This window comes from Perissodus microlepis, chromosome 8 (assembly GCF_051167445.1).
Source record: "Perissodus microlepis isolate ML-2025 ecotype Zambia chromosome 8, ASM5116744v1, whole genome shotgun sequence".
Taxonomy (NCBI): domain Eukaryota; kingdom Metazoa; phylum Chordata; class Actinopteri; order Cichliformes; family Cichlidae; genus Perissodus; species Perissodus microlepis.
The window spans coordinates 6,639,059-6,666,028 of record NC_140468.1 but is presented as its reverse complement, the minus strand read 5'-3'; the positions used below and the strand labels follow the sequence as shown (position 1 = coordinate 6,666,028).

General features: G+C 38.8%; 1 protein-coding gene across 26 annotated transcripts in view; it reads left to right on the top strand.

Moving 5' to 3' along the window:
* Positions 1 to 26,970, top strand: part of LOC146381256 (ankyrin-3-like) — a 182,524-nt gene that overhangs the window by 45,452 nt on the left and 110,102 nt on the right. For 7 of the 26 annotated variants that reach the window (XM_084937210.1, XM_084937209.1, XM_084937207.1 and 4 more), the window contains exon 1: positions 8,697 to 9,658. The exons of 2 other annotated variants lie outside the window; for them this stretch is intronic. In XM_084937210.1, coding sequence (XP_084793336.1) covers positions 9,542 to 9,658 — 117 coding nt within the window. In that variant the 5' untranslated portion in view covers positions 8,697 to 9,541. Of the gene's footprint in view, positions 1 to 8,679; positions 9,659 to 26,970 lie in introns of those variants that run through there. 17 more of the 26 variants (XM_084937221.1, XM_084937220.1, XM_084937219.1 and 14 more) reach the window with 13 other exon arrangements.

Below are 26,970 nucleotides of genomic sequence, written 5' to 3'. Positions count from 1 at the left end.
TATGATAACAAACACTTTGTAAATACATACCTTTTAATTAAGTTCTATCTAAAGCTTTACCAAAACTGATGCAATGCAGTTGCTGGCCTCACCACATGTAAAACAAGTCAACTGGTCAGTTGGTTGCACTGTCTCCTCAAACATGAGGGCTCACATAACAAACAAAGCATCTGCGCCAAAGGTCATTCGAGAAGCGGGAGATCTGGGTTCAAATGTGAATTTTTGGTTCTGCTTTGACATTTAAAAAGAGGTTTTGCTACAGTGGTAATGCAGGTCCGAGAAAAGGTGGATGTATGATGGCTACTATTACATGCATCTTCCCTTATGAACTCAACTGTGCTGCTAATGGATGGGGTTTTTTTGTTTTTTTTATGGGCTGTCTGGACCAGCCACACCCAAAATCCCCTTGCCTCCAAATGTGATCTAATCTGCCTGACTGCTGCTGCAGACTCCAAGCATCATCCAACAGCTACTTTAACATTGCAGAGCGTATTATGTTGTTATATGTATCCTTATCTAGTTTAGGTCCATTTGCAGTGTACTGTGTCGGATATCTGCGTTGTCAGTGTGGAGAGGGTGGAAGGAATAAAGCGTGTGTGTGTGCGTGAGGAAGAGAGAGATTTGCAGAGAGTATCAGACAGAGTGAAGAAACAGCCGGGGGAGACAGAGGCCATGTGATGTCAAAACAATAAGTGTACTTCTTAGACATGACAGTTGAGAGTCACTGCGAGGGCTATGATGTGTCATTTATTTGTGTATTTAGTAGAGACCAACAACTGCTTGGATTTGCAATATTAACAGCCGTATTTGCAGATTTTTATATATCGGTGCAAACCAGAAATTTATTGGTCTTTAAATGTAATATAGTAATATTTATTATTGCATGATAAAGTAGATCAGAGTATAATAATCACTGCATGATAAACCAGATTTTTGGCCGCAAATTTACTCACACAGACTTAAATATTCCCAGCAGTTTACAGATTATGAAGGCAGCACTTGCTGTTTAAAGTCACCTAAAGACTGCCAGGGAAAAATCTCCACAGGATTTCTGACTCCAGCTTCACTATCTCCAACTTTGACTGATGTTTGATGTTATTCTTGTGTTTGTACTGAAACTGTGTCATTGAAAGATGTTTCAGGCCTCAGTCACAGAGCCTTAGAAACCATTCAATAACATCCTGGCAACCACAGGTTGCTAGATAAAAATGTGTATTCTCCAACTGGTTTGAGAGTGATTGCTGGGGGTTGCTGGCTGTCGCAAAGAGAGTGCTTTACCAAAACCCTCTTATCGTAGCTTTGGTCAATAGCAGATTGTTGTAGTTTGCAGGAAAAATGCCATCTTGTCTGCAAACACTGGCCAACTTCTTGCTAAGCGGTAGTCAAACCTGGAAAAAGCGTAAACTTTTGGTTCTTGTTTATGCTTTGTGTTTCACTATGCCTCGGTGATTGACAAATTTGACAATATGTTAGTGACCAAAGCAACCACAAGAACGTTTTTGATGTAGTACCATGTACCTCTTTGCAATCAGTTTCACCTAACGACTTTAGGGAATATCCATCTTTCCCCTAGTGACCTGTGGTTGCTAGGGAGCCCCAAACCTGTATCTAGGACTGTGTAACTGAAGCCTTAATGAATTACCTGACAAGTTGGTCATCCAATTAATTCATTTATTTCAAACAATAACAAGATAGACAAACAAAGAAAAGGGACAAAGTGAAAAAAGATAGAGAAGTATGAAAATCAGTATGGTTTACAGCAAACAACAATTCTGAATGACTTTCCATTAGGACCACATCCCCTCCACAAAAGTTACAGAAAGAAAGTTCCTACAGAAAGTTCTTGTATTTTATTTAAAATAAAGAACTGGATAGCTTACAGTATGAAGACTTTGTCTAAAATAAGTGTAGCCGAGCAGTTATCTGAGATGACACGTGCATCTAAATGATGTTATTTTTTTTTATAAAACCCTGACTTCACGCCTAAATCCACTCAGATGTCGATGATGTGCCAAGTAAGATGGTCTCTTACCTTTGACCTCTGCATTTTGTTTTTTAAATTCATTAAATGCCATGCAGTATTTAAGTCAGGATTCAGCAGCAGCAGCAGCTCAAGGCCTTATAGTCTTCTCTGATTGGTCAAGGTTTCCATTTATACCTTTTTTCATGTCCCTTGGTGTGTGAATTTTCAGTGTTCTCTGCATCTTTGACAAACTCAGATGCAGGCAGATACTGGTTGGACCAGTGCAGGAGTGCCACTTATTAACAATAGGACATCCGGCTCTCCTGTTGTTAGCGATGAGGCTTATCAGTCAGCAGATATCCTGGCTTTTAACACAAGTGGAGTTCAGTATTGTTTGCAAGATATAAATCACTATAATTCTAAGACTGGAGTACCTGAACTAAATAAAACAAAAATGTCCCACCGCATTAGCATATTTTCTTCACAGTTTTTTCTTTTTTTTTTATGAGGCTCAAATTGGTATATTTGCTTTATCCTGCACTGGTAACATACATTTTTCACATTGGCAGCTCATATTTGTGGGTGTGGTATTGTGGTTTGGGGAATTCAGTAATCTGCTTATGGTGTTGTTTGTGTTCTATGCTTGCTTTCTTCTGCAAACTAGGATTAAGAGTTAAGAAGTGCATGAATCAGCGATATTAAACTTACTACTGGAGTCGTAATGATTCCCGTTTCTGGCAAGTGGAATTTGGAATCACAGTGAGGTTGCAAGTTAAAGATTTACTGCATCAAGTTTGATGTCCTTTCTTCAAACAGGATATTGTATCAGGACATAACTCAGGGCAAATGAGTGCTGTATTATAGAGACACTTAAATTTAATGAACAAGGTGGAGAGTTGTGCTCCAAATGGATTAAGGATACCACTCGGGATTATTTAGCGAGTCCCTGAAACTCCATGAGGTATATGTACACTAATGGAACATCAAATTATCTGATGCTTTTGTCTTGCTCTTGTAATCCTCACCCACCTGGTGCTCTGGTGGAGGCTGAAACAAACTCTAACAATGACTTTAATCTATGTTCAGTGCCTAAACACTTTCCTCAGTTTCCTCTGGTTTGTGAGCAGGTGAAAAAGAGCATGTTTTTTGTTCTGACGTCCTTGTGTATGTTAAGCTCTATGAAGGGATGTTGCATTAAAAAACAACAAAACAGGAAAAACAAGCGAATCAGCTCGATAAAACCGGACATATTCATGCGGATGATAATTTGAGTGCTGTGAAGAGTCATTATCGACAGGTCCTAGCTCTTTATTTCATTTAAAACTAACTGAGAATTAAACTAAATTTGACTTTTCAAGTCATTTTCACATTTTACATATACAGGGACTGCATTAGGTTGTTCGTGAATGCCACTCAAACTTCTAAATATTGTATTTTGAACAAGCCCACAGGAAGATATTTTTATCTGTGCTGTGCTGCCCCCAAGTGATCAGAAGAAGTGCAACTGATAGTATACAAAACCTTTATATTGCCAAATCTTTCACCAGCACATATAGACACCCACACAAAAGCCCAACTCTCATGTTTGGATTACAGTCATATATGTGCACATTCCCTCGTGGTGACAGGAAACAGTCTCTGTGAATTTAATGTCTGCAAATTTGCTTCCGCTGCGTAACTAAAGCTGTGCAGGGACCTGGCTGTACGAAATTGATTTGCCAATAGAGGGAGCCAAACACCACAGTTGAATTATCTGTGGGCGTCATTGTTAACGACACTAAACAGCTTGTAATCCGCTTTTAAATATATTCATTTTGCTTTCTCATTCATTTTATGCACCAGGATGGATGCGTCCTGTTTTTTATGAAAGCAGATATGAAATTATTGCAGGTACACCTTTTCTTTTGTGCACAAACGTACATGAATGCAAAGGCACTCTCTGACTGCTGTTTTGTTGGCTTTTACTGCCGATCCCTGAACAATTAGACCCAAACATATAAAATACTGTCTAGAATGTTTGTGCAGATGAAACATGAGTGTTTGTTTTCATCTTGATAGTTTGATGAGCTCGTCCTTTCTTTGCAAATGCTTCTTTGCAAATGATCAACCCAGGGAACAAAGTAGCATGTGCCCATGTAAGTTGTAGAATTTTAAGGATTCTTATTCTGTTTTTTTTTTTTTTGTTTGTTTGTTTTTTTCCATTTTTCTGATGCATTATTAGATGATGAAATGGGTTATAATTCATATATATTCATATGGATAATAGTTGTTGTTTGGGGACAATTTTATCTTGGGGAATTCTCTGGTTTTCCCTCAGGTCCATACTGTGATCATCTGCTATATTGGTTTCTACCCTGTAATGCACACTCCTCCAAGACTTCATTAACTGCAGTTTCATGTGTATGTGCACTGAGTAGTTTGCTGCAGGCGATGGTTAGATCAGCAGCGTAGGGACAGAAAGATTGATAAAAGAAAAACATCAGAGATAGACTGAAAGGAAAGGAGGAGATGATGAAAGAGTAAAAAGGGGGGGAAATGCATTTGGCTGGCATGTTTGCTGCTGACCCACATTTGGAATCATGACATTTTTCCTGAGTGTGCTATTTCCTCTGTGAGTAGGCTGAAAGAAAGTCTGAAAGAAGGGTAATTTCACTGCGAAGACACCGCCAGAGACTGCAAGAAAAACTTGCAAACACCCTCGTCTTTTTTAAAGAATAGTTTTAAACATCTGATCCGTGTACAGAGAAATCACCTGCTGTTAATCCCAGTTTCACAACAGACAAAGGGACTGTAAGGTCCAGTAATTCTAATTCATAAGCTCCTTTTACAGATGGAGATAATGAAGGATTAGTCCAATAAATCCTGATGTCACTGGCTGACTGATGACTTATTATGGTGCAGTAACTAGAGTTTAGGATGTGATTAGCTTGAGTGGAATTTTTGAATGTGGAGCATTTTCCTTCTGATTTTAAGGTTGTTTAAATATTTATCATGATAGTTGAGGGGACTGAAAAAGACGCTCAGTACAGTAAATGAATGGATCGACTGGGAGTCAGCATTGTTGATGCATTCCCAAATTGCATATGCGTTCAGTCCTATGCTATAACCTCTGACCTGTTGTATTGGAACAGCTTTAGTAAGCAGCCCTGCAGGAGACAGTTGCCAAACTGGCTGAGTCCAACTCCCTCTAGTTATTGCACAATTGTAATTTAATGTCTCACAGCTAGTATTTGTACAGTATAACCTTTTGTGACATTCATTATCTATCCATCATTATCTTTTAAAATATTGCCATTTAGTAACAGTGCAAATAATAAAATACTCACTTGTAACATGTCTGTGAAATATTCAAATTCAGATAAAAATGCAACTAGATTTACAGGAAACCGCTGATCAGTATTCACACAGTGTTATCGTCCCAGGCTAAGGAAAAGAAAAGTTGCCAGAATTTTGTTGGTTGACTGGCCAGGTCATGTTCTCTGTGTGTGTGGATACATTGATGGGTTGATTAAAAAAAATAGTGCATTGTTTATTTGCAGTTTATACATCAGAAACTGTACAAAGACTTGCATTTTTCAGCCATAGTTTTGAGAGATCTACAGACAGTGATGATAGCAAACACTGAAAGTATGGCAAAGTCTGGCTGTTGCTGATTGTGTCTTTGCTTGGCTGTTTTTGTGAGCAGCTTGAAGCTTTGGCTGACTTTGGCTGTGTTATATCACACACACACACGCACATGTCTATATATGTGTTAAAGTTAAGTAAAATATTACAAAGAAACAAAAAAATTACATTATTACAATACTTAAAAAATAATATATACATTAGTTCCAGTACCCAGCATTGAAGAGCTGTTTAGCTGCTTTTACTGGGAAAACCGTTTCCTTCATCAATCAGTTGTTATTACTGGAAGATTAGCAAGCTTTCTTTACAGTAGCTATGCACATAGGCACCATTTGCAACTGAGTGATGGTGTCATTCGCACTAGATGCAGTCATAATGTTTGTCCATTCACTCACTGGCTCGTAGCCAGAGGCAATATCTGGGGCACAAGCTGTAGTGCAGCTTAGCTGTTGTGGCTGCATAGATATACCACACTAAACACCCAATTATGATATTAACACCTTTCCCATGGTGTTATCTTCAGTCACACTGCATACAGTTAATAAAATTATGTCTTGCCAATCAAAATCATAAAAAACATTCTTGGGCCTAATTATAGCTTAGAAATATAGAAAGAAAAGGATATAAAACAGAAGATAGATGTTATATGAAAAAAGATGCTGGTTGTTTATATGAAACATTCTCTCCTCTCCTCTTTGTTATTGTCTGTTTGTAGGTAGGACCACCCTTTCAAAAGCAGCAAAAAATACAGCGTTCTCATATCCCAGACAACCAATAGCCAGGCTCCTTTGCTCTCACGTGTTCTTACCATAGACCATCCCCCCGCCCATGTTGTTAATATTCAAAGGCTGCAATATCCAGAAATGAGCTCATAGCAGGACTCATCACACACATCCTGGAAACCCCAAATAAGAAATGAAAAGATTTAGAAATGCATTTATGACATGATCTTTCTGACTTTACACACTGACTGTGAGGTATATACGGAAATATGAATGATTGTCATTTAAGGAGATGTGGTGGCTTGTTGTTCATTACTCTTATCACCTCAGGAAACAAACTGGAGTTTCTTTCATTATTTCAATATTCAATATTTTCTGAGTGTTCTGAGTATGATGCTGAAATATTTTGTGTGAAATCTCAATGCATTCACCATTGCCATTAATACAATGCCAGCAATGTAATATAAGTTGCCTTTGCGTAAGCAATGCTAACTAATCTGAATTTCCTCGCAGCAGTGTAGCATGTGACACATTTTAAAGACATCCCACATATTTTATTAATGAGCAGCCTCCATAAAAAGATCAACATATAAGCCATCCTGTTTTAGCGTATACCAGGATACCAACATTTCCTAGTTACCACTGAACAAAAAGTACAGCGGAAGCCAGTGGAAAACACGGCCAACAGGGGGCGACGTAGAAAAAAGTCAGACAGTGTAGAAATAAATGACTGCCATCAGCTAAACTAAATGTACCAAAACATAGTATGCTGTAAAGTCGAGACACACATCCCCACGAGAACTAAATGATCTAAAGGCAATGTGTGATGTGCATTATCCAATATTTATTGTTATGGCGTTCTGCTTTAATAGGCACAAAATACTTCAAAAAGAAGAAAAATTTATTAAACAAGGCTAAATGTGAGTGTGAATGCATGCTGTGTTTGAATCACTCTGTTCCAGGATTTGTTTGTGTAGGGTTTTGATATCTTCATATCATCATGACAACAAAAATCCAGTTTATCAGCTAGCACAGGTCCTCACCCAGATAGGACAAAATCAATTCACCAATTTGAGATTGAAGAGAGCTGGATATTCTGATCTAAAATCCATGGTACCAGAGCCAGGCCAAGCTTTGATGGGGTCTTAAGCACAATTTCATTTGGGGTCCCTGCCCACGTTTAATCCCATCACTATCCACTGACCTCAGCACTGCCAATATTATCTGTATATTGCCATGGACGCTCATTTGTGCATTATGCATCGAGCACAGCCATTATCATGGCTTATGAGTGTCCTGGAAAGAAAAACAAACAAACAAACAAAAAAACCACGAGACCATATATTTTTCATTATTTTTGGAATGTGCAATGAGTCACAAAGAATTTGACATGGGTCTTAATATTTTTTTACATAAGAATCCAAATGTAAAAACAGAGAATATTAATTAAATTAAATGGAAACCAACTGACTGGTAAGCAAGCAGTAGGTTACAGCCTGTGGTTTCAATAAAACACGACCGCCCCAAGTTCACCACATCTTTAGAAAACTAAAGGCTTCTTTGATGCTTCTGTTTAAAGTAATTGTTAGTTAACACTAATAATAAATAATATGTAATTATTCCTAGAAAAATACCTTTATCCTGTTTTTTTTTTTTCCTTTCAGACCAGAGCGATAAATCCTTTTTGAGACATATTTATCAAAATATTCCACTGTCTTGTGTAGGATTACTATATTACTATATAAATATACATTTATCAAATGTCTGGTGTGACATTTCAGGTGCTCTTGGGGGCTCCCGCCAGCTGCTTTGTCGGCTTATGCCTCAGGCTGGCTCTACATGACACAATAAGATTTAGCTCAACTTTCAAAATAAAAGCTTCACTTCACTACTTCAGTTGCAGGTTAGCACTGTTTTCTCACATTAAAAAGCAATGGCAACATAAGTCACAAAATATACTTAGCTGTTATTATAACCTACCAAAGAATACTAAGTGTGTGGGTTTATATGTACAGTGCACCTTTATGCTGAATGGTTTGTCAAAAGCTAAGTTAAACATTATTATTGTAGCTTTGTATTAGATTGATCTCTGCGTAATACTTTGTGATTCAGACAGTTAAACTCTGATTAAACAAAACGTGGTAATGTATTCAACTGCCCTTGTTTTCATATGTAAAGGAAATAAAATGAGGATCAAGATGGCAAAGATGCTGAAGTTTCGTAACCAGAGCGTCATGGCTGCAGACTTCTGCACGGTGTGATATGCTGGACTCCCATTGTGTGTTTGTACTGTATGTACCCTGCATGGAGTCTCATCTTCCTTTCTCTCTTTATCTCTCAGCCATAGCCAGCTGGTACTAAGCAGAGGTATTCATCCATCCCTACTCCCTCCTTTTTTGTGCTGTCCCAGCTGCTCTCTCTACCTCTCTCTCTCTCTGCCCCCTCCTTTTGCACCCCTCCCTCCTCTTCCTCCCCCTCCTTCTCCTTCTCCTATCTAAACCTCCTTTCCTCTGTCATTTCCCTGCTGTTCATGTGTCCCGGCGAGGCGTTGCGGACCAACCGTGTGTGTGTGCACATAGAGGATGGCTCAGTGCTCAGGTGCAGGCAGCAGACTTTGGGAACCAGTCAAGCAGGCAACAGGACTAGACTTTACACCCAGACAGAGCTTTTTGCTGGGCTGAGGGCTGGAGATTGAGCCCCCTTTTTGGACCTCCATCCCTGAAGCTCTCTTAATCTACCTGTAACTAAGCTTTCTTTTATACAGTATTCATTAACAAGAGGACCATTTCAACTGTGTGTGGATCCTAAATGTATAAAGGAGATTCTTCTTTTTGTATTTGTTATAATTGGCACTCATTTACACTGTGAGCTCTGAGTGGAAGCAGCTGTCTTGTCAGCCGTGGATTTTGCAGAGGTGAAAGAGAGGAGTATGTCCTGTCTGTGCCATGCCCCAAACTGGACCTTAGTGGATAGCTGCTGAGGGAAATAAGGCACAAAAGAGAGAGCCAAATCTTTAAAACGAGGACAGGAAAGTCCTCAGACAATCTCCCTCTCACACACCTGTGAGGGCTCACTCTCTGACAAAAGAACAGCCGAGAAGAGGAGGAACAAAAAGATAATTAGGAGCCAAGAAGATAAGGCTAGAGGGGAGACTTTGGGTCCAGACTCCCTTCCTTCATTCACCCCTCCTTTTTCAGTTCCCACCTGTGTGGATTAATTGGGCTAGAGAACCATGGCGCATGCCGCTTCGCAGCTGAAGAAAAAGGCGGACGAGAACCTCGCTGCAGAGGAAGAGAAGGAGAAGGAGAGGAAGAAGTCAAGGAAACGGTCTCGCGAACCAAAGAAAAAGGTAGAGAAAGACAAGGAGGGAAGGATGAGTTTAGAGGGATAAAATTGGTCTTAGTAAGAGGAAAGTAAAGGAGGAATGAGAGCTGACACACAGGAGGAAAGAGAAACGTTTGAGATGTGGTGGTCTAGTGAAGGCTAGGCGCTTCTCTTTTGTCACGATACAGCCTCCCATCACACACATGCACACACATAATCATGCATGCACGTACGAGACACTCAGCGGGATAAGAGGGGTGGTCCCAGAGGGAATACTGTGGGGGGTGAGTGGGGAAAAAAGACAGAAAGATGGATGTGCAGGGAGCATGGGCAGAGAAGAAAGGAGAAGATAACAGGAATCGGCTACAGAGAACAGACTGGGATTTCAGGCAGCTGTGTCAGCTGTTGTTATGTTTTAAGTGACTTAAAGTCACTGGTTTGGTGGCTTTGTTGTAAGGAAAACAATATTTTGAAAATACATAAAAAAGGTACCACACATAGGGACACACATACTTTAAATCTTCCTCTCTTTAAGGAACTTTTTCAGAAGAAAACATAATGTCCCGTTTTATGCCATCACACCACACATTCAACCTCCTGTTTGACTGTGACGTGAGAGGTGTGGGACTTCGGGGGAGAAACGTGTACCCCAGCCAAAAGCGTCAGCAGTCACACCCTGCGGTTAGGTGTGGGCTGTCTGTCTGTGTGCGCCTGTACATAAGTCATTGTGCAAGGACGAAGTTAAGACGAAATCACTGACACACAAAAGCACCTAGAAGATGATCAATAGGTCTGACTTGAAATCAATAAATATTCCTCACTGCATTGACAGCGTCACTTTGTAAACTATCAGTCTTTTAGCTGAAGTTGGACATCACCGTCAGGTCCACTGTTTGAATCCCCTTGACAACTTGCGCGTATGTGCTTATTTGTCCAAATGCATCTTTGTTTGTGCTTAAAATGCTTCCCGTTTGCTCTTGCGTGCACATGCTGACATTTGGGCTTTTGTGTTTGTACACATTGACCAGCCCGAGGCTATAATTAGTTCAGGGTTAGCCACCTGTCACAGAGAGTCAGTACCCCTGACCTCATTAACATCAAGGTCAAAATGGACATCACTTCCTTGGCCTACAGGAAGTCAGCTAGATGTGAGTTTGCTGTGCTCTCGTGGTGATTTCATTAATTTATTCATTGGCAATTAAGCTTTTATGAGAAGACATGGTGTAGGAATTAAAAAATAATAACTTAAATATGAGAAGTCCATTCCTACATCTGCCACTAAATCATTTTCATAACAGATGTTTGCCCATATGTGCTTAAAATTCTTTACATAATACCAAAGAGTAGTCTCAGAGGAAAATCTCGCCTTAAAACAACCTAAGACATAGGATGCAGACTCTGCTGTTTTAGGGAATCTTTCAACTCAAAAAAATTGCGTAGACCAGACTAACTTTGATATGGCTATAGGAACCCTTCACTTCTCTTGTCCACTTTGAGCAAAATTGATCGGTTCATTGGAACAATTTTCTGTACAGTGTCTTATGTTGGGTTTTGTGAGTTGAACAAATAGGACTTAAAATCTGTCTTTCTTTCAGTTTAAGTGGAGAAAATCCTTGAAATTAAGCAACAGATCAGATTGTGAATGCCACCTTAAATCAACTGTATTCTTTTTTGTTTTTATATCCACTCATCCTAAAGGAAATGATAGGATGAGCGAATGCTGCAACTAATGGCTATTTTAATTATTTAGATATTTTGCAGCTGGAGAAAATGGATTCACAAACTCCAGGAACTTAAAGTGATGTAGTTTTGTCACACAAACAATATAATTCAAATGTGTGTTTTATACAGTAACTTAACTAAAAAATTAAATGTCAGTACGCTTTCCAAAAATGTCAAAGTTGTCACGTAATCAGTTAAGCAAATAATACTTTCAACTCAAAAGTGAAACATTCAAACAGTCTGAAATGACACTAGTGCCATTTGGTCAGTTTTCATTATAGTTGGGCATGGGTGTCTCTCTGAAGTGTTGTACAATTTTCTTTCTTTCTGTGCAGTGTGTTGGCATCTGATAAGCCTTCAAACCCATTGATCTATTTCTCCAGCTGTTTTTCCTGGGTTATATATTTCTTGTGAAATTGTTCTTTTCTTGGAAACCTGACTAAACCTGTGAAACACTGATATTTTTTTTTCAACCCAGACCATGGTCTTTTTCTTAACCCAAGTAGTTTGGTACCTAAACCTAGGTACCAAAACACATTTCTTCTCACCACTTCTTATCTCCCCCAAGAGGACTTTACTTTGTCCATGAACACTTATGAATAGATAGGTTTTTCTATGTACACAGAAAGAGAAAAGTAGTGTCCCTGAAGAAATATCAACAACATGAATGTCACAAGAATGTTGTATAGATGTATTTTTTCAAAGAAATTTAAAACTATGGAAATGTATTTATTTTATTTGCCAGGTTGGAGTCATTCTTTTGAGAAGCAGTAATGATCATCGGCTACGTAGAAGGGCAAATGCAGCAGTTAATGATGTGCCATAAAAACACTGCATTATAATGGGGATTCATCAGGAAGCTGAAAGAGCTGAATTTGAGTCTGTTTGGTCACAGGTTTATGGTTTTACTATAAGGCAACAAGTCATGTTGATGTAGTATAATGTGTGTATTCTGACGTCAGCAGTTTCCCGGTGTTTGTGGCATAACCTTGTCATGGGGATATCAGCTATCACTGGCTCACTCAAGGTAAATCTATAACCCCGTCTGCCCAGGGCTAATTCTTGGCACCAGGGTGCAAAAAATATCTTCTCCCTCCTCGGCTCACATCGCCACAGTTATCTTTAACTCTCCTCACTTTACGTGATCTCTCTCTTTTCTCGTCATCTCTCTCATACTGTATGCCTGAAATGGCTCTTCAATGTTGATTAAATAACACACTTTCATTTTAGATCATAAAAGAACAGCTAATTATAAAGAGTATCAGTATCATTGTTGGCTGTATGTTAAATGGGTCACTGGAGTCACAGCATAATCTACCACTAAGGATATTTAGCTGCTTCCCATATGCAGTATAAAAGATGGATGTAATAATAGTGATGTCTTGGTGTTTTAGATGTAGATGTGACACGTAAGGGTTGAGCTGGAGCTAGTGAGAAAATTCATGGGCTTAGTCAGAAGGAACAGAATGAACAGGGAAGCATTTTTTTAGGTCAGGGTCAAGGCTTCCTTAGACTTCTATAGAGCAAAAAATCTTTTTGCAACACCCTTTAGCCTTACTTACTTTAATCCTGCACAAAATGCAGTTGGCTTTTGTGTTGGCTTCACTTTTCAATCATGGAAACCACGTCCATCTTTTATATCATCTGTGTTGCCACCAAACATGTAGAGCCATGAAAATAATTCATGGCTCTACATAAACTTTCCAGCACTTAAACCAATTTGCTTATTGCCCTTTGGTTTCCATCCTTGACTGATCACACCGGTTGCCTAGGGAACCCTGTAGCGTACAGTATTTACCAGCCATTTAATGTCAATTAATTGTATCCTTCACTTCATTGATCATTTAAGTTGCTCACATTGAAGTTAACAAAAGTTTAACCTGAGACCTGGTCACTTTGCACCACCAGTGCTCCCAAGTGGCTGAATGTCATTGACTTTCATTGGTCTCTTCTTACCATGTTGCTGCAAGTCACTTCCTGTGGACAAGCCTTAAGGGTTGCTATTCAAAAAAAAAAAAAAAAAATCTCTCTCTCTCTATATATATATATATATATATATATATATATATATATATATATATAAATAGTAATTTTTATTTTATACAGCTGGTAATTTAGAAAAGTACTTTACTGGGCAAGTACTGCCTGTCTTGCTTGCTCGGCTGGAACACCACTGATCCCAACCTACAATACATTTCTTTTGTTTTGTTTTTTTTAATTTAGTATGAAAATTAAAAATATAAGTGTTTGTTAGTAATTTTAGAATTAAACTTTCTGATAGTACTTTTTTTAACCTCATTATGCAGTGAATCATATTTTAAAAATATGATTCACTTCTTGACCAAGATGTTACACAAGAAGATTAATACCACTATTAAATGATTTAGTTTAGTTATGACACAAATAGAAATGTCAGTTTGGCGTTTTAAATCAAGCTATGTGCTTTGTAAGCTCACTCATGACTTATTTGTATTGCTTGCAGTTTTCCTTTTGCCACATTTTTTAAATAGTAGTCAAGATTGCACGAAATATACATCTTTTTAACTCTTACTTTGTTTTTTAAGTTGCTTCAGTAATGCATACAGAGCCTATAGATCTTCACTGTCCAACACTGTTGATGGTATGGATGTTACCAGAAACTAGAAAACAGAAGTCATGCATTAAGAGTTCCACTGAGATCAGTGCACTGAAGAGCTACCATTAATGCTATTAGATGCAAGCTCCAGACAAACATGAAGCCACTCAGTGCTTTCAAGCCGGATTACATGAACAAGTTGCATCTCTTGTAGCAATAAAGTCAGCATGCTTTTCAGATTGGTCAGCTGGCTGGTAAACTGACTGGCTGAGTGGCACACTATGGTTAGCCTGATTGATTTATACATTAAGAGGCTGTTGGATCGTGTGTGACTGATTAATGCTCTGCTGTGTATTTGCTTTGTCAATAGTTTGACTGACTGACTGACTTAGCACAGCTAAAACTACACGTCACTGTCTTTAGCTCATGGTGGTGGATTTTTCCTATGTTGGAAGCATAATGGACTAATAATACGATTTTTTTTTTTTTTTTTTGAGAAAGTAATTTTTGTGATAGTCTGCCTTCCAGAGTAGCAAAAGACTAAAACCACTGTGTGGAATAAGATGGGCTTCAAGCCAGATTGAAAACACTACACTTAGTGAGAATTGTTGGCATTACTTATTCATCTCCTGGTTATTTCCTTTATTATTTTGGACACTGTGCTTTTAGTGATTGTGTTACTCCAGTTTGTGGCGGCTTTACTTGACCCCTGCCTTGTCCTCAGACTTGAAAGTCAAACAGAGAGTCGGCAGGATACATTTAAATTCTTACCATGTATTACGTGTTTTAAGTCTCGCATGAGTTTGAAGTGTATTTAATTATGACTCATAATCAAATTTAGGGAGTAAACATGATTAAAAGGGCAGGGGGAAAGTGTGATGTCTAAATAATCTATAGATCTATAGATAATGCTAGATAAACAGATCAAATAAGAACGATTCAGTTTAAAAAATGGACGGTATAGACTTTTCAGTTAGCAACTTTATCAAGTCAGTGGTTTAAATTGTTTAGTCATTTGGTTTTACTGCTGGAAGTGTCTGGAGAAATATCCAATTTTGCATCAGCATCAGTGTTAATTATTTAGCATTTTAGCATGCTAGTTTCATATGAAGATGCCAAACATAGTAAGCTTTATACCTACAAAATATCAGCATTTTTAAGTTGTCATAACATGATGTTCAACACCTTCTTACTCCTCGATCATTGTATATTTACACTTAGTGAGGAATTCATTCTTTTCATAATTTAATCAAGAGAAACTCCATAGCTTCACTTTCCAGCATGCTGGACGCCGGGATAGATTTTATTGTCAACCAACTGCAAGGGCCTGGGAAGGATCACGGTTATCAGTCAAGTGTTTCGTGCCCACAAATTAGAATTTCGTGCGCACGTTATACCTATTTCGTGTCCTTGAAATAGTATTTTGTGGGCACAAATAAGTATTTCGTGGGCATGTTATACCCATTTCGTGCCCACGAAGTAGTATTTTGTGGCCACAATTTATTTATTTTTTGGACCATGTCATCAGAGGGGCTCCGTAGAAAACAGGAGTCACAAGACCTAAAACTGTTTGATTGGGTTTAGAAAAACACCATATTTTGAGTAAAAATAGAACAGAAATGAAGTTCTCCTATCTGCAACACCTTTCTCTACTTCTTTAATACAGCCTTTGTGTACCATGTGTGTCTTGTGACTGAGGATACCGTAGCACTTTTCTCATGGCACAGTTTTTGTATATTGAGGGATTTTTATGGAGCTCTTTGGATCCTTCAACACTTTTAGAAATAGCTAAGGAAGCAGCATCACATTGGCATTGTGATATCTTTGGGTCCTGACCCAGCATCAGTATGTGATGAGTAGCGTGTCTGGCATGCTGATACAGAGGGAGTATGGACCAAACTGCTAGCATGGCTATACACTGATATGAAACAAATGTAAAAGCAAATAAAGATATACTGGACTATCTGAGAGGATGAACCTGTATTAAACTGAATATATGGATTGAAGAGAATGAAATCCAACAAAGGTCTCATACAGGGAGCACTGAGCTCTCTATTATTTCAAAGTGAGACAAGAATTAGCAAGGGGGATGGGGGGTGAGGCTGGAAAGACGCTGCTTCTTCTGAGGTTTATTTTTGGGAAGGACTCGATTCTGGCGTCTTTTTTTTTATCTGCTGCCGCTTCTCTCCTCAACTCCGCTCTCCCCCTACCCATCCGGCTTTATCTTTCTCTCTCTCCCTCTTTTTTTAACCACTCTCCATCAATGCCCTGCCTCCCTCCCTGCATGTCTGTCAGCTGGCAGAAGGCTGTATTGTTCTGCCACACTTCTGCTTCTGGGACTGGGGGTTGGAAGCAGGACACACAAACACACACACACACACACACAGACACACACACACACACACACACATGCAGAGATCCCCTGTGACCATGCATTGTACCACATTAATCCCCCGACACTTATTTAAGCCAAGATTCATATCAGAAGCCTGCTCTTCTTTCCTGCTCTTCAACCAGCGTGTTTATATCTCTTTGTCCTCCACTCCATTATACCCGCTGCCCATTAATATATTCAGTCCTTACATTTCTCTTTGTTGTCTGTCTTTTCTGAGCACACATGCTTGTATTTTTTATTGTTTGCATGTTGGAAGGTTTTAAAGAGGACAGAATTTTTTGCTTACATTAGCTCCATGTAAACTTTGTATTTTAGGCTGTTTTTATGACTATTAAGGATACTGGGATTAGCAGTGGGGGAAGGGGACATGCATTTTCACATTTTCACCATGCGAACCCAATTTAATCTTCTCCCCAATTGATCAATCAATCAATCAATGTGACGGCCAATCTGCCACATTGTCCCTAAGGCATATGGTGATGCACCAGTGAAACAGAAACATAAGATGAAACAAATATTATAAATGTATCATATTAAGAGCTGCAATATTTAGCTGATTTTATTGGTGAGTGGTCTAAAAGCTATCTGCAAACATTTGTTACTCATTAATGGTTTAGATATATATTTTGAGTGGATACCCCCAAAAATGTCTGTTTTTGTCGCTGAATGTTTTTCCTATATCTATTTAATGTTGTTAACAGAATACCTTCAGACAAAAACGAAACACAATATTGACATTTTGAGCATTTTTACAAAAATTAGTGGGGCATGCATTGCAACTATGGGATGTCAGTGAATTAAGTTCAAATAAATATAAATTCAAATATTAAATAATATTTTAATATTACAGAAGTCCAAAAATATTTTAATATCAGCAAAGCTAAAGCAAAACGTCAAATTCAGATTCACACACGAAATGCACTAATGAATACGTAAAGAATAGCAAATATTAGATGATATTAAAGTTGCTCAGTATAACAGTTTAAGTTTTAGTAGAGAGTAAAAAAACTGTGTTTGTGTATGAGGAGAGTGGTGACAATTCAGGGTTAAACAAACTGCTAATAATGCACCAGTTTTCTAGGCAATTTTACAATTTTTTAATCACGGGGACCTACCAGTGTTGATTTTCTGTCTAAGAACTATAACTGACAGCATATGCAAAGAAAAAATCAACTTTTCTTTTTCTATTATTATATTTAATAAAGCAGTAAGGTACAGGATCTGCTCTCACTGAAACACCTGCAAATAAAGTGCTCTGCTACTAAAAAGAGGTACAGATAATAAACAGAAAATGAATTAGTTTGCATCGTTTACCGTTCATACTGAGGCTGGCACTGAGCACTAGCCGCTTTCCCTTTGTTAGCTTCTTCAAGCTGGGCATGTTCAGCTGGATGACGGTGATTTAAGTGTCTTATTTAGGTTTGTTGTTACGTATGAGTTTTTGGGGGGTGGTTCCCTTATTGTTTTGTGTCTTCCTCATTTACAGCGAGAGTGTGAGTATCTATTTCCTCGCATTGCTGTGTGCGTGTTGTGGATGCATGAAACAGACTGGTTTATAATCGGACATGTCTGAGACTGATCGGTTGGTCACTGGTTTGGGCTGAGCAGCCTGACAATTCATCGTTCGTCGTTCCAGTGCCTGGCCTATCAAGTGGTGCATCTCTAGTGTTAACACAAGAGAACAGATGTTCCTTTTCTATACAGATGTGCTGCAGTGTAAAGAATTAATGCATGTGATATGAAAGAGTTCCTGTATCTGTCCAATCAGTTTGTTACCAACTTTTCTTTGCTGTCTCTCAAGTAAGTGGTGCAGAGGGTGGTGAGAACTATCCATAATGCATAACAGTTTGTTCAGTGAACAGTTTGCAGCCTTCCTAATTAATTTATTCAGTTTGTTGGTGTCACCAGCTCCAATGCAGCCCTCCCCTCCAGAAGACCACAGCATAGCACGCTGCGCTCCCCACAACAGGAGATCTCTGCTTCCTTAAGAAACACAGCCTGCCAATCTACTTCTTATACGTACCCACTGTGTTCATCTCCCAGTTGAGCCTGTTGTTGAAGGTGCACACCCAAATACTTGTTCTTGTCCACCACATCAACACGCTATCCTAGGATAGGCAGCCCTGATATGAGCTAAAATTACTCTGACATGGGCAAGTAATTAAATCTCATCTTTGAGGCAAGTTACTGTCAGCTACAAAGCAATGCACTTCAAGTAAAAGTGATATTATTATACACTGTGTCACCAGCTTTTCATGTCTGTTGTTGGGGAAGGGCAGGTAGGTTGCTGAAAACAGCAGCTTGCTCTGGCTATAACAAAGCTGATACATATGATGAATACATAGTATTGCTGCAGTCCATTTAGCCAAAATAATGACGATTAGAGCAGCTTTGGCGGTTGCTAATTTTACAAAATAATTCCTGCTGTGAGGCGCTGATTGGGCTGCAGCGAGCTATCACTCTGTTATCTTTGTTGACAGCCAGAGAAGGAAAACTAACAGTGACTCACTAAAAGATCTATTAAATGGTTTCATCTCAGAGCTGTAAACATGAAACCCACTCCACTCATTTCTCTTCATGGTGTCTGATTGTTGCAGGGGTTTTTATCACCACTTAGAGAAACTCAGTTGTCAAGCTAAAACAAAAAGAACCCAAACTTTTCTTTATGTCATCAGAAGAATGCAAAGTCATTTGTATGATAACATCAAGATTTAAAAAGTCACATGTGAGCATTTACAAGCTGCAGCAGCAGATGCCAGCAATGTAGAATCTGACAGGACGGAGCAGAGATAACAGAAAAGGAGTAACTTAACTGAGGAGAGAGCATTATGAATAACAGAACGACTCCTCTACAGAGCTGAGCAGAAATACAGCTGGAGTAGAGATGTGAAAGGAAAGTAATAAGATAAAGAAACGTTAAAGGAGAAGAAAGTGTGTGTGAACTGTAGAGATTGCAAACACCTGTGTATAGGAAGGAAAGTTATATGAAAGGTTACATGTCACCATATTATGCCATCCTTGTGGCGCCAGGATATTATGTTCACTTTAACATGGCTGTGAAGGGGGTTGCTGTGCCAGAGGATTGGTGCAGAGCCTCTCAAGCGTTGTGATTGGTGGACCAGGAAGGCAAGAAAGGGTTGTTGGGGATGCGGGGGAGAGGTGATGCATAACACAAAAAAGCAAGAGGAAGAGAAAAATATATATGATGAAACAAATTGAAAAGATGGGGGAATTAGAAAAGGCTTACTGAGTGAGATTGAGTTAGATCAAGGAAAGCTACTGATGAAGTAGCATGGAAAAGTAGGGAAGTGGAGAGTAGGCAGAGTGAGGGCGAAAGAATGACAGGGAAGATGAGGATGTTGTTAGTTAGGTCTTTTATCCTCCCTTTCTCCGCTTCCCTGCAGCCCTGTTCTCTCTTCTCTCCTCTGCAGTGGAAGATCGACACCAAGAACTGGGACAGTCCATTCATTTAGCACACACACACACGCATACATGCACGAACACGCGGTTGCGTTTCAACAGATTTAGCTCATCTTGTCTTCTCATTTAACCGAACCCTTCATTATTGTTGCTTTTCCATTTCTACACACAGATTAGTGCTTAGCACAGAGACAGCATAATGCAGTAAATTGAATTAATTTGACTAAAACATATTTATATCCATGTAACTTTTACAGGCAGAGTTGCTGTGCAATCTGAATCTTTGTAGAGGTGTTTTGCAATTCCTGTAGTTCATATTAAGAATGTTGGAGAAACTTTTTTCTCTATGTACAACAGAAGCTGCTTTTCTTTCTCCACTTTTTGTCTCTATAGTTTTGAGATATTTTGATCTTTGAATGCTAAGCTTCTGGGGCAGGTATTGGTTAACAGGTCTATTATAGAGAACGGTGACTACATTGTATAGTCCGTAAAACCAAAAGAATGAGCTGAAAAATAATTAAAATAGCACACAGAGCTGAGGAGGACGGGAAAGTCTGGTGGAAAGGTCTGGAAGAGAAGCAAGTGATTTATTTGAAGGTTTGGATTGAGATATCTATGTTATCTATAGTGGTTTGGGGTTGTCAGTGGGGTTTTCCACTCATTCTGCTTGTCAACATGTGCTGGACACAATGTGGCTTGACCATTGACAGTTTGGTCAGGGACTCAAGTGTGTTAAGAGCAGTTAATGTACTGCAGTCCCAAGCTGCTAGATCTGAGCACAAGTGCAGAAGAGTTTATAGATAGTTAAGTTCACTTTATTCTAAATATTCCCAACGGTTCACATTTAAGCTCTAATCATATATACTGTATATAAAAGATGGACATAGTCAGATTTACATCAGCCATGGGTTTGTTAAGTCCTGTCAACTTTTACTTCATGACTGTCTCTGTTTGTTTGTTTTTATTTGTTTTTTTGGTGCTACAAACTGCTTGGTTATCAATACATGGATATCCTGCATTGCAGAGACACAATTTGTACTTAGAAACTACTTGATCAAATGCAAATAATAGAATATCAACAACACTAAAAACTTGACCAAGAGATTCAAAATCTATCTGTCAATCAAAGCTGCCACGCCCAGAGTAATATTGTTAGTGCTAGTTTATTTTCACTTGAAACGTGGGCATTTTAACATGGCAGTCTATGGGGATGTGAGGCCTCAAGTGGCCACTGTAGGTACTGCAGTTTTGGCACGTGCACCAACCTCATAGACCAGTTTCAGCTTGGAAAGATACTGTTTATTATATTTACCACACTCTTCCCAGAAAGGTGTCATCCCCGTGCAGCCCTGCAATTCCTGGACAGAATAGATGCTGAAGAGCTGGTAATCAATATGTATTTTTTTTTAGAAATACAGTTATGTTGTAAAAGAATTACAGAGGGTGTTAGATGGTGGAAATCAGTGGCAAAAGATATCAAAAACTAAATTTCTTATTAGGGAGTTTCTAGATTATCTGAAATAGGTAGGAAATCACAGGATACTTTCATGTTTCAAGGCTGTGTATGCTCTCTGTGGGTGAGGTGTCGATGCGTGGCATGGGTCCAGCAGAGAGTCACGACACAGACAGGATGTGGGTCTGTGCGCGTTTGTGGTTGAGAGGGAAAAAAAACTACTCCTGTCTCCTGCCCTCCGCTGTATTCTCCGGGCAAGGCGGACATTTTGAAGGTGAGCGGCAAGAGACCTGTGTGGATCAGACTGGACAGAAACAGTGAGACTGACAGAGGCTTGTACACTCACAGACAGTTCACTGAACGCATTGTTTACCTTCGTGTGTGTGTGTGGCAGAACAAAGGGGAGGCTTGTCTTGTCTCAGTTAGACAGTATCTGGTAGCGAGAAGTGTGGAGAGGCCGCTGGCACTGGAAACACATGGAACACATTTAAACTTTGATTTAATTCATGCAAAATATTGACCTTGCAATTAACATGACCTGGTATCTTTCCGAAGTCTTGACACAGCAGATGAAATTTATCTTCTGTTTTTAGATAAATGGATTTACAGCTTCTGTCAACCAAGTGCAAAATATTTTCTTTTCTTCCATTTAAGAGTATTCAGCATGTCTTGTTTACATGTGTTTTGTTTTTTGTTAATATAATAATTCGACATGCCTAAACCTGCAAAAAACCTGGAATTGTCTAACATTATTTTAGCACAGAAGGAATCACAGTTAAAAGATCAGCTTGATACCAGAATGTCAGTAAAAAGGATACCAGTCATAGGCTGTGACCTGTTCTGACCAGCCTCCTTCTTCACATGGTTACATGGCCTTTTAAAATTTGCCCAAAATGCACTTTCCCCTTGCAAATGATCAGAAAATGCTTATTTTCATTCCTCTACATAATAGACACGAAATTAGCCAACTACTGAAACTGTGATTTTTTACAGAATATTGATTCTCAAAGAAAGCTTTAGATTGTGATACATGGAGTGTTTATAAATTTGATTAGGTTCTAATTTTTGACAGAGGTTAAATTTGTTTTTTAGCCCTGAAAATTTCATGTAGACACTTGCACTTAAAAAAGGTTTGAGGGTTTAAAAAATGCTGGTAAATTAAGCTTTAAAAAGTGCCAAAATTTAAATCACCTCTATACAGGGAGTGCAGAATTATTAGGCAAGTTGCATTTTTGAGGAATAATTTTATTATTGAACAACAACCATGTTCTCAATGAACCCAAAAAACTCATTAATATCAAAGCTGAATGTTTTTGGAAGTAGTTTTTAGTTTGTTTTTAGTTTTAGCTATTTTAGGGGGATATCTGTGTGTGCAGGTGACTATTACTGTGCATAATTATTAGGCAACTTAACAAAAAACAAATATATACCCATTTCAATTATTTATTTTTACCAGTGAAACCAATATAACATCTCCACATTCACAAATATACATTTCTGACATTCAAAAACAAAACAAAAACAAATCAGCGACCAATATAGCCACCTTTCTTTGCAAGGACACACAAAAGCCTGCCATCCATGGATTCTGTCAGTGTTTTGATCTGTTCACCATCAACATTGCGTGCAGCAGTAACCACAGCCTCCCAGACACTGTTCAGAGAGGTGTACTGTTTTCCCTCCTTGTAAATCTCACATTTGATGATGGACCACAGGTTCTCAATGGGGTTCAGATCAGGTGAACAAGGTGGCCATGTCATTAGTTTTTCTTCTTTTATACCCTTTCTTGCCAGCCACGCTGTGGAGTACTTGGACACGTGTGATGGAGCATTGTCCTGCATGAAAATCATGTTTTTCTTGAAGGATGCAGACTTCTTCCTGTACCACTGCTTGAAGAAGGTGTCTTCCAGAAACTGGCAGTAGGACTGGGAGTTGAGCTTGACTCCATCCTCAACCCGAAAAGGCCCCACAAGCTCATCTTTGATGATACCAGCCCAAACCAGTACTCCACCTCCACCTTGCTGGCGTCTGAGTCGGACTGGAGCTCTCTGCCCTTTACCAATCCAGCCACGGGCCCATCCATCTGGCCCATCAAGACTCACTCTCATTTCATCAGTCCATAAAACCTTAGAAAAATCAGTCTTGAGATATTTCTTGGCCCAGTCTTGACGTTTCAGCTTGTGTGTCTTGTTCAGTGGTGGTCGTCTTTCAGCCTTTCTTACCTTGGCCATGTCTCTGAGTATTGCACACCTTGTGCTTTTGGGCACTCCAGTGATGTTGCAGCTCTGAAATATGGCCAAACTGGTGGCAAGTGGCATCTTGGCAGCTGCACGCTTGACTTTTCTCAGTTCATGGGCAGTTATTTTGCGCCTTGGTTTTTCCACACACTTCTTGCGACCCTGTTGACTATTTTGAATGAAACGCTTGATTGTTCGATGATCACGCTTCAGAAGCTTTGCAATTTTGAGACTGCTGCATCCCTCTGCAAGATATCTCACTATTTTTGACTTTTCTGAGCCTGTCAAGTCCTTCTTTTGACCCATTTTGCCAAAGGAAAGGACGTTGCCTAATAATTATGCACACCTGATATAGGGTGTTGATGTCATTAGACCACACCCCTTCTCATTACAGAGATGCACATCACCTAATATGCTTAATTGGTAGTAGGCTTTCGAGCCTATACAGCTTGGAGTAAGACAACATGCATGAAGAGGATGATGTGGACAAAATACTCATTTGCCTAATAATTCTGCACTCCCTGTATACTGTACTTCAAGGTTTTCTAGCTTGGAAAAAATTCATAGTATGAAGGTAACTTTCCATTAAATAGACCGAAATTATAGTCTACAAAAACTCTGCTAATTCTGAGTCGGTCATTCTTTTCATCGAATGACCCACCTTTGAATGCGTTGACTGCAAAAACAGAAAAATATTGCGCAGTTTTACAGTGATGGAAAAGCGTGAGGGGGGAAACAAAGAAAGAAATATATATAGATGCAGTTGGATTGATGCAAACAATATCAGCAGTAAGTTCACATTCACAACAACACCAAATATATCAGTCTTATTAAAACGAGCTGAGTGAAGTTTGCACAGATGAAACTGTTGAACTGATCAAACTGCAGGCAGCTGAGCAAAACTGATGTGCTAGAAATCCAGATGATCAGCCAAAAGCAGACCTTAATGGTTCAGGAAATCAAAGTGTAACCAGTTTGGCCTTCATTGGTGAAATACTTCACTTTTAGTCTTTAAGTGCTGTGAGGCGCTGTTGTTGTGCCATATAAATAAAATTGAATAGAATTTTACTCGGGGAAACTTTTGACCGATGAATTATTTGATGGAGCGTTAACTGTTATAACAGCATCTCATCTCTCAGCAGGATGTCATACATCAGAAAATCCCGTGGGTGTTTCATAACAGCAGTGAGCTTTTCATAATCCTTTTTCACTAGGCTAATTTTTCATAGTGTTATTGTCTGCTTTTTGTCAGTGAGCGTTCAGTGAGACAATAGCAGAAGACAAGATGTTTAGTCCCCGGAGGCTGAGGTGAGAAGTCTCTGCTTCTTATTATTTTCATGAAATTTTGAATGCAGCTTTACTGCCTAATCTGCAGCAACTGCAGTGGCAGAGGAGGTGATGTGAGGTTGACGCCCACATCCATCGACTGAGGAGTGAATTATTTTCCTGTGATTCATCTTCAGGGCCATATGAAGATGCAGGAAAATGCAGCAGTATTACACAATATGCACATGGACAGAAGGTGAATAGTGTCTTCCTCCTCAAACTGTAGATCCGAACATCTGGACACCCAACACAAAATATCCCAGACTGACTTTTAGCACTCATCATTTCCAATGGGATCATTGGTGTAGATAAACTTTTTATTCAGTTAATTTGATAGAGAGAAAAAAACAATTGCGATCATACTCAGGCAAGTCAGGCAGGAATAATTTATGCGCTAAAAATTATTTTCAGACACACCTGTTCTTATTGCAGCTGTCCACACCGACCGTTCACGCTAACCAGTTTATATGAGGTGAATTGTCCTTGGAGTATCAAAGAATATCTTAAAATCTAAGGAACCTCTCGTTCATGTTTATTTGATCAATCTTTCCAAAAAAGATTCTTGAGATTTTCTTTTCGGATTTTGTAGCAAATTAACACAAAGTGAAGTTGTAACCAAAGTGAAATGATTATAGATTTAAAAAAGTGGTAATTCCAGTAGAGTTCTTCAGATATTAAGCCTGTGAATATCTACAGATTGGGGACATGGATGGATATGCTATGGATAACATTAGACTTTTTATTACTGTTATCTTTTCCTTTCAGTGGTATACTAATAATAATAATAATGGATTGCATTTATATAGCGCTTTTCGGGGCCCTCAAAGCGCTTTACAATTCCACTATTCATTCACTCTCACATTCACACACTGGTGGAGGCAAACTACAGTTGTAGCCACAGCTGCCCTGGGGAAGACTGACAGAAGCGAGGCTGCCATATCGTGCCATCGGCCCCTCTGGCCATCACCAGTAGGCAGCAGGTGAAGTGTCTTGCCCAAGGACACAACGAGGGAGACTGTCCGAGCCGGGGCTCGAACCGGCAACCTTCCGGTTTCAAGACGAACTGCCAACTCTCCGATATATATATATATATATATATATCGCCCATATTTCAGTTTATTACGATAGCTGCAGCATGTCATGATCTTGTTGTACCCATAAGTTCTGGTTTTACTTCAGCCATCCGTGGCTGACAAAGGACGCTTAATTAAAAAAGTGTAGGACATTAAAATGGGAACCACAGCTCGCTGTCTATGAATGATGATGGTCACTTGGCTCGAGACTCAGCAAAGAGAGGAAAAAGCAATGCTGATGTTGAACATTCATCTTAAGTGCCCTATTGATTTACTGAGCAATTTCTTAATTAGCATTGTGCTCTGTGAGCTGTAAAGCTAAGCTCACTGCTCACATAGTGCTAGTCTCTGTTTACTGAAGTCTTTTATTGTTGAGAATCAAGCTGATAAATAAAAAGCTTGTAATACAAATTTAATCTAAAATACCACAAAATTGATTTGTTTTTTAATGCTTATTCATTATCAGTCAAACTTTAGATAATAATACAAGAAAAGTGTTGTTTAAGTCCATATAAGAATTATCAAATTTTTTTGGACATCTCCCCAGAATCCAAATATTCTGATTATTATCATGCGGATAAATTAGTAAAATTAAAAGAGAAAAACAATAAATCTTAACAGTTAAAAACCTGAACACCAGTGAAGTTGTATTTGATAAATGGTATAATTATTAGAGTGTAGCTCACAGATTTTCTGTTCAGTGATTCATTAACAAGGTTAAATTGTTTCAGGTCAATTAATGTCTTTACTGAAAATAGTGAAAAAAAAATGCTTTATTATTTTTTGTAATTTCCAAATAGATTGCAGTTCATCATCTGGGACGGACGTCTACAGCAGTAGTACAGCTTAATTATTTCAATAAAACATCAAAAGCTGGAAGAAATAAATTCCATAAATTTTTGACAAATCACGCTAATTTCATCAACCCATATTAGCTCATGACAGGTCATCTGTATAACTTTTCTTATTTCTTTAGTTAGAAAAAATTGCAATGCCAAAGACAGCCACGAGCTGTTATAGTTTTGTTATAGCTTGTTATAGGTTTTAAAAACCATATGTGAGGAATCCTGTGAAACACGTTGGTTTATTTTACGTTTTTTTTAATCGCTTTGTCTGTGATCACCAATTCCTCTGGA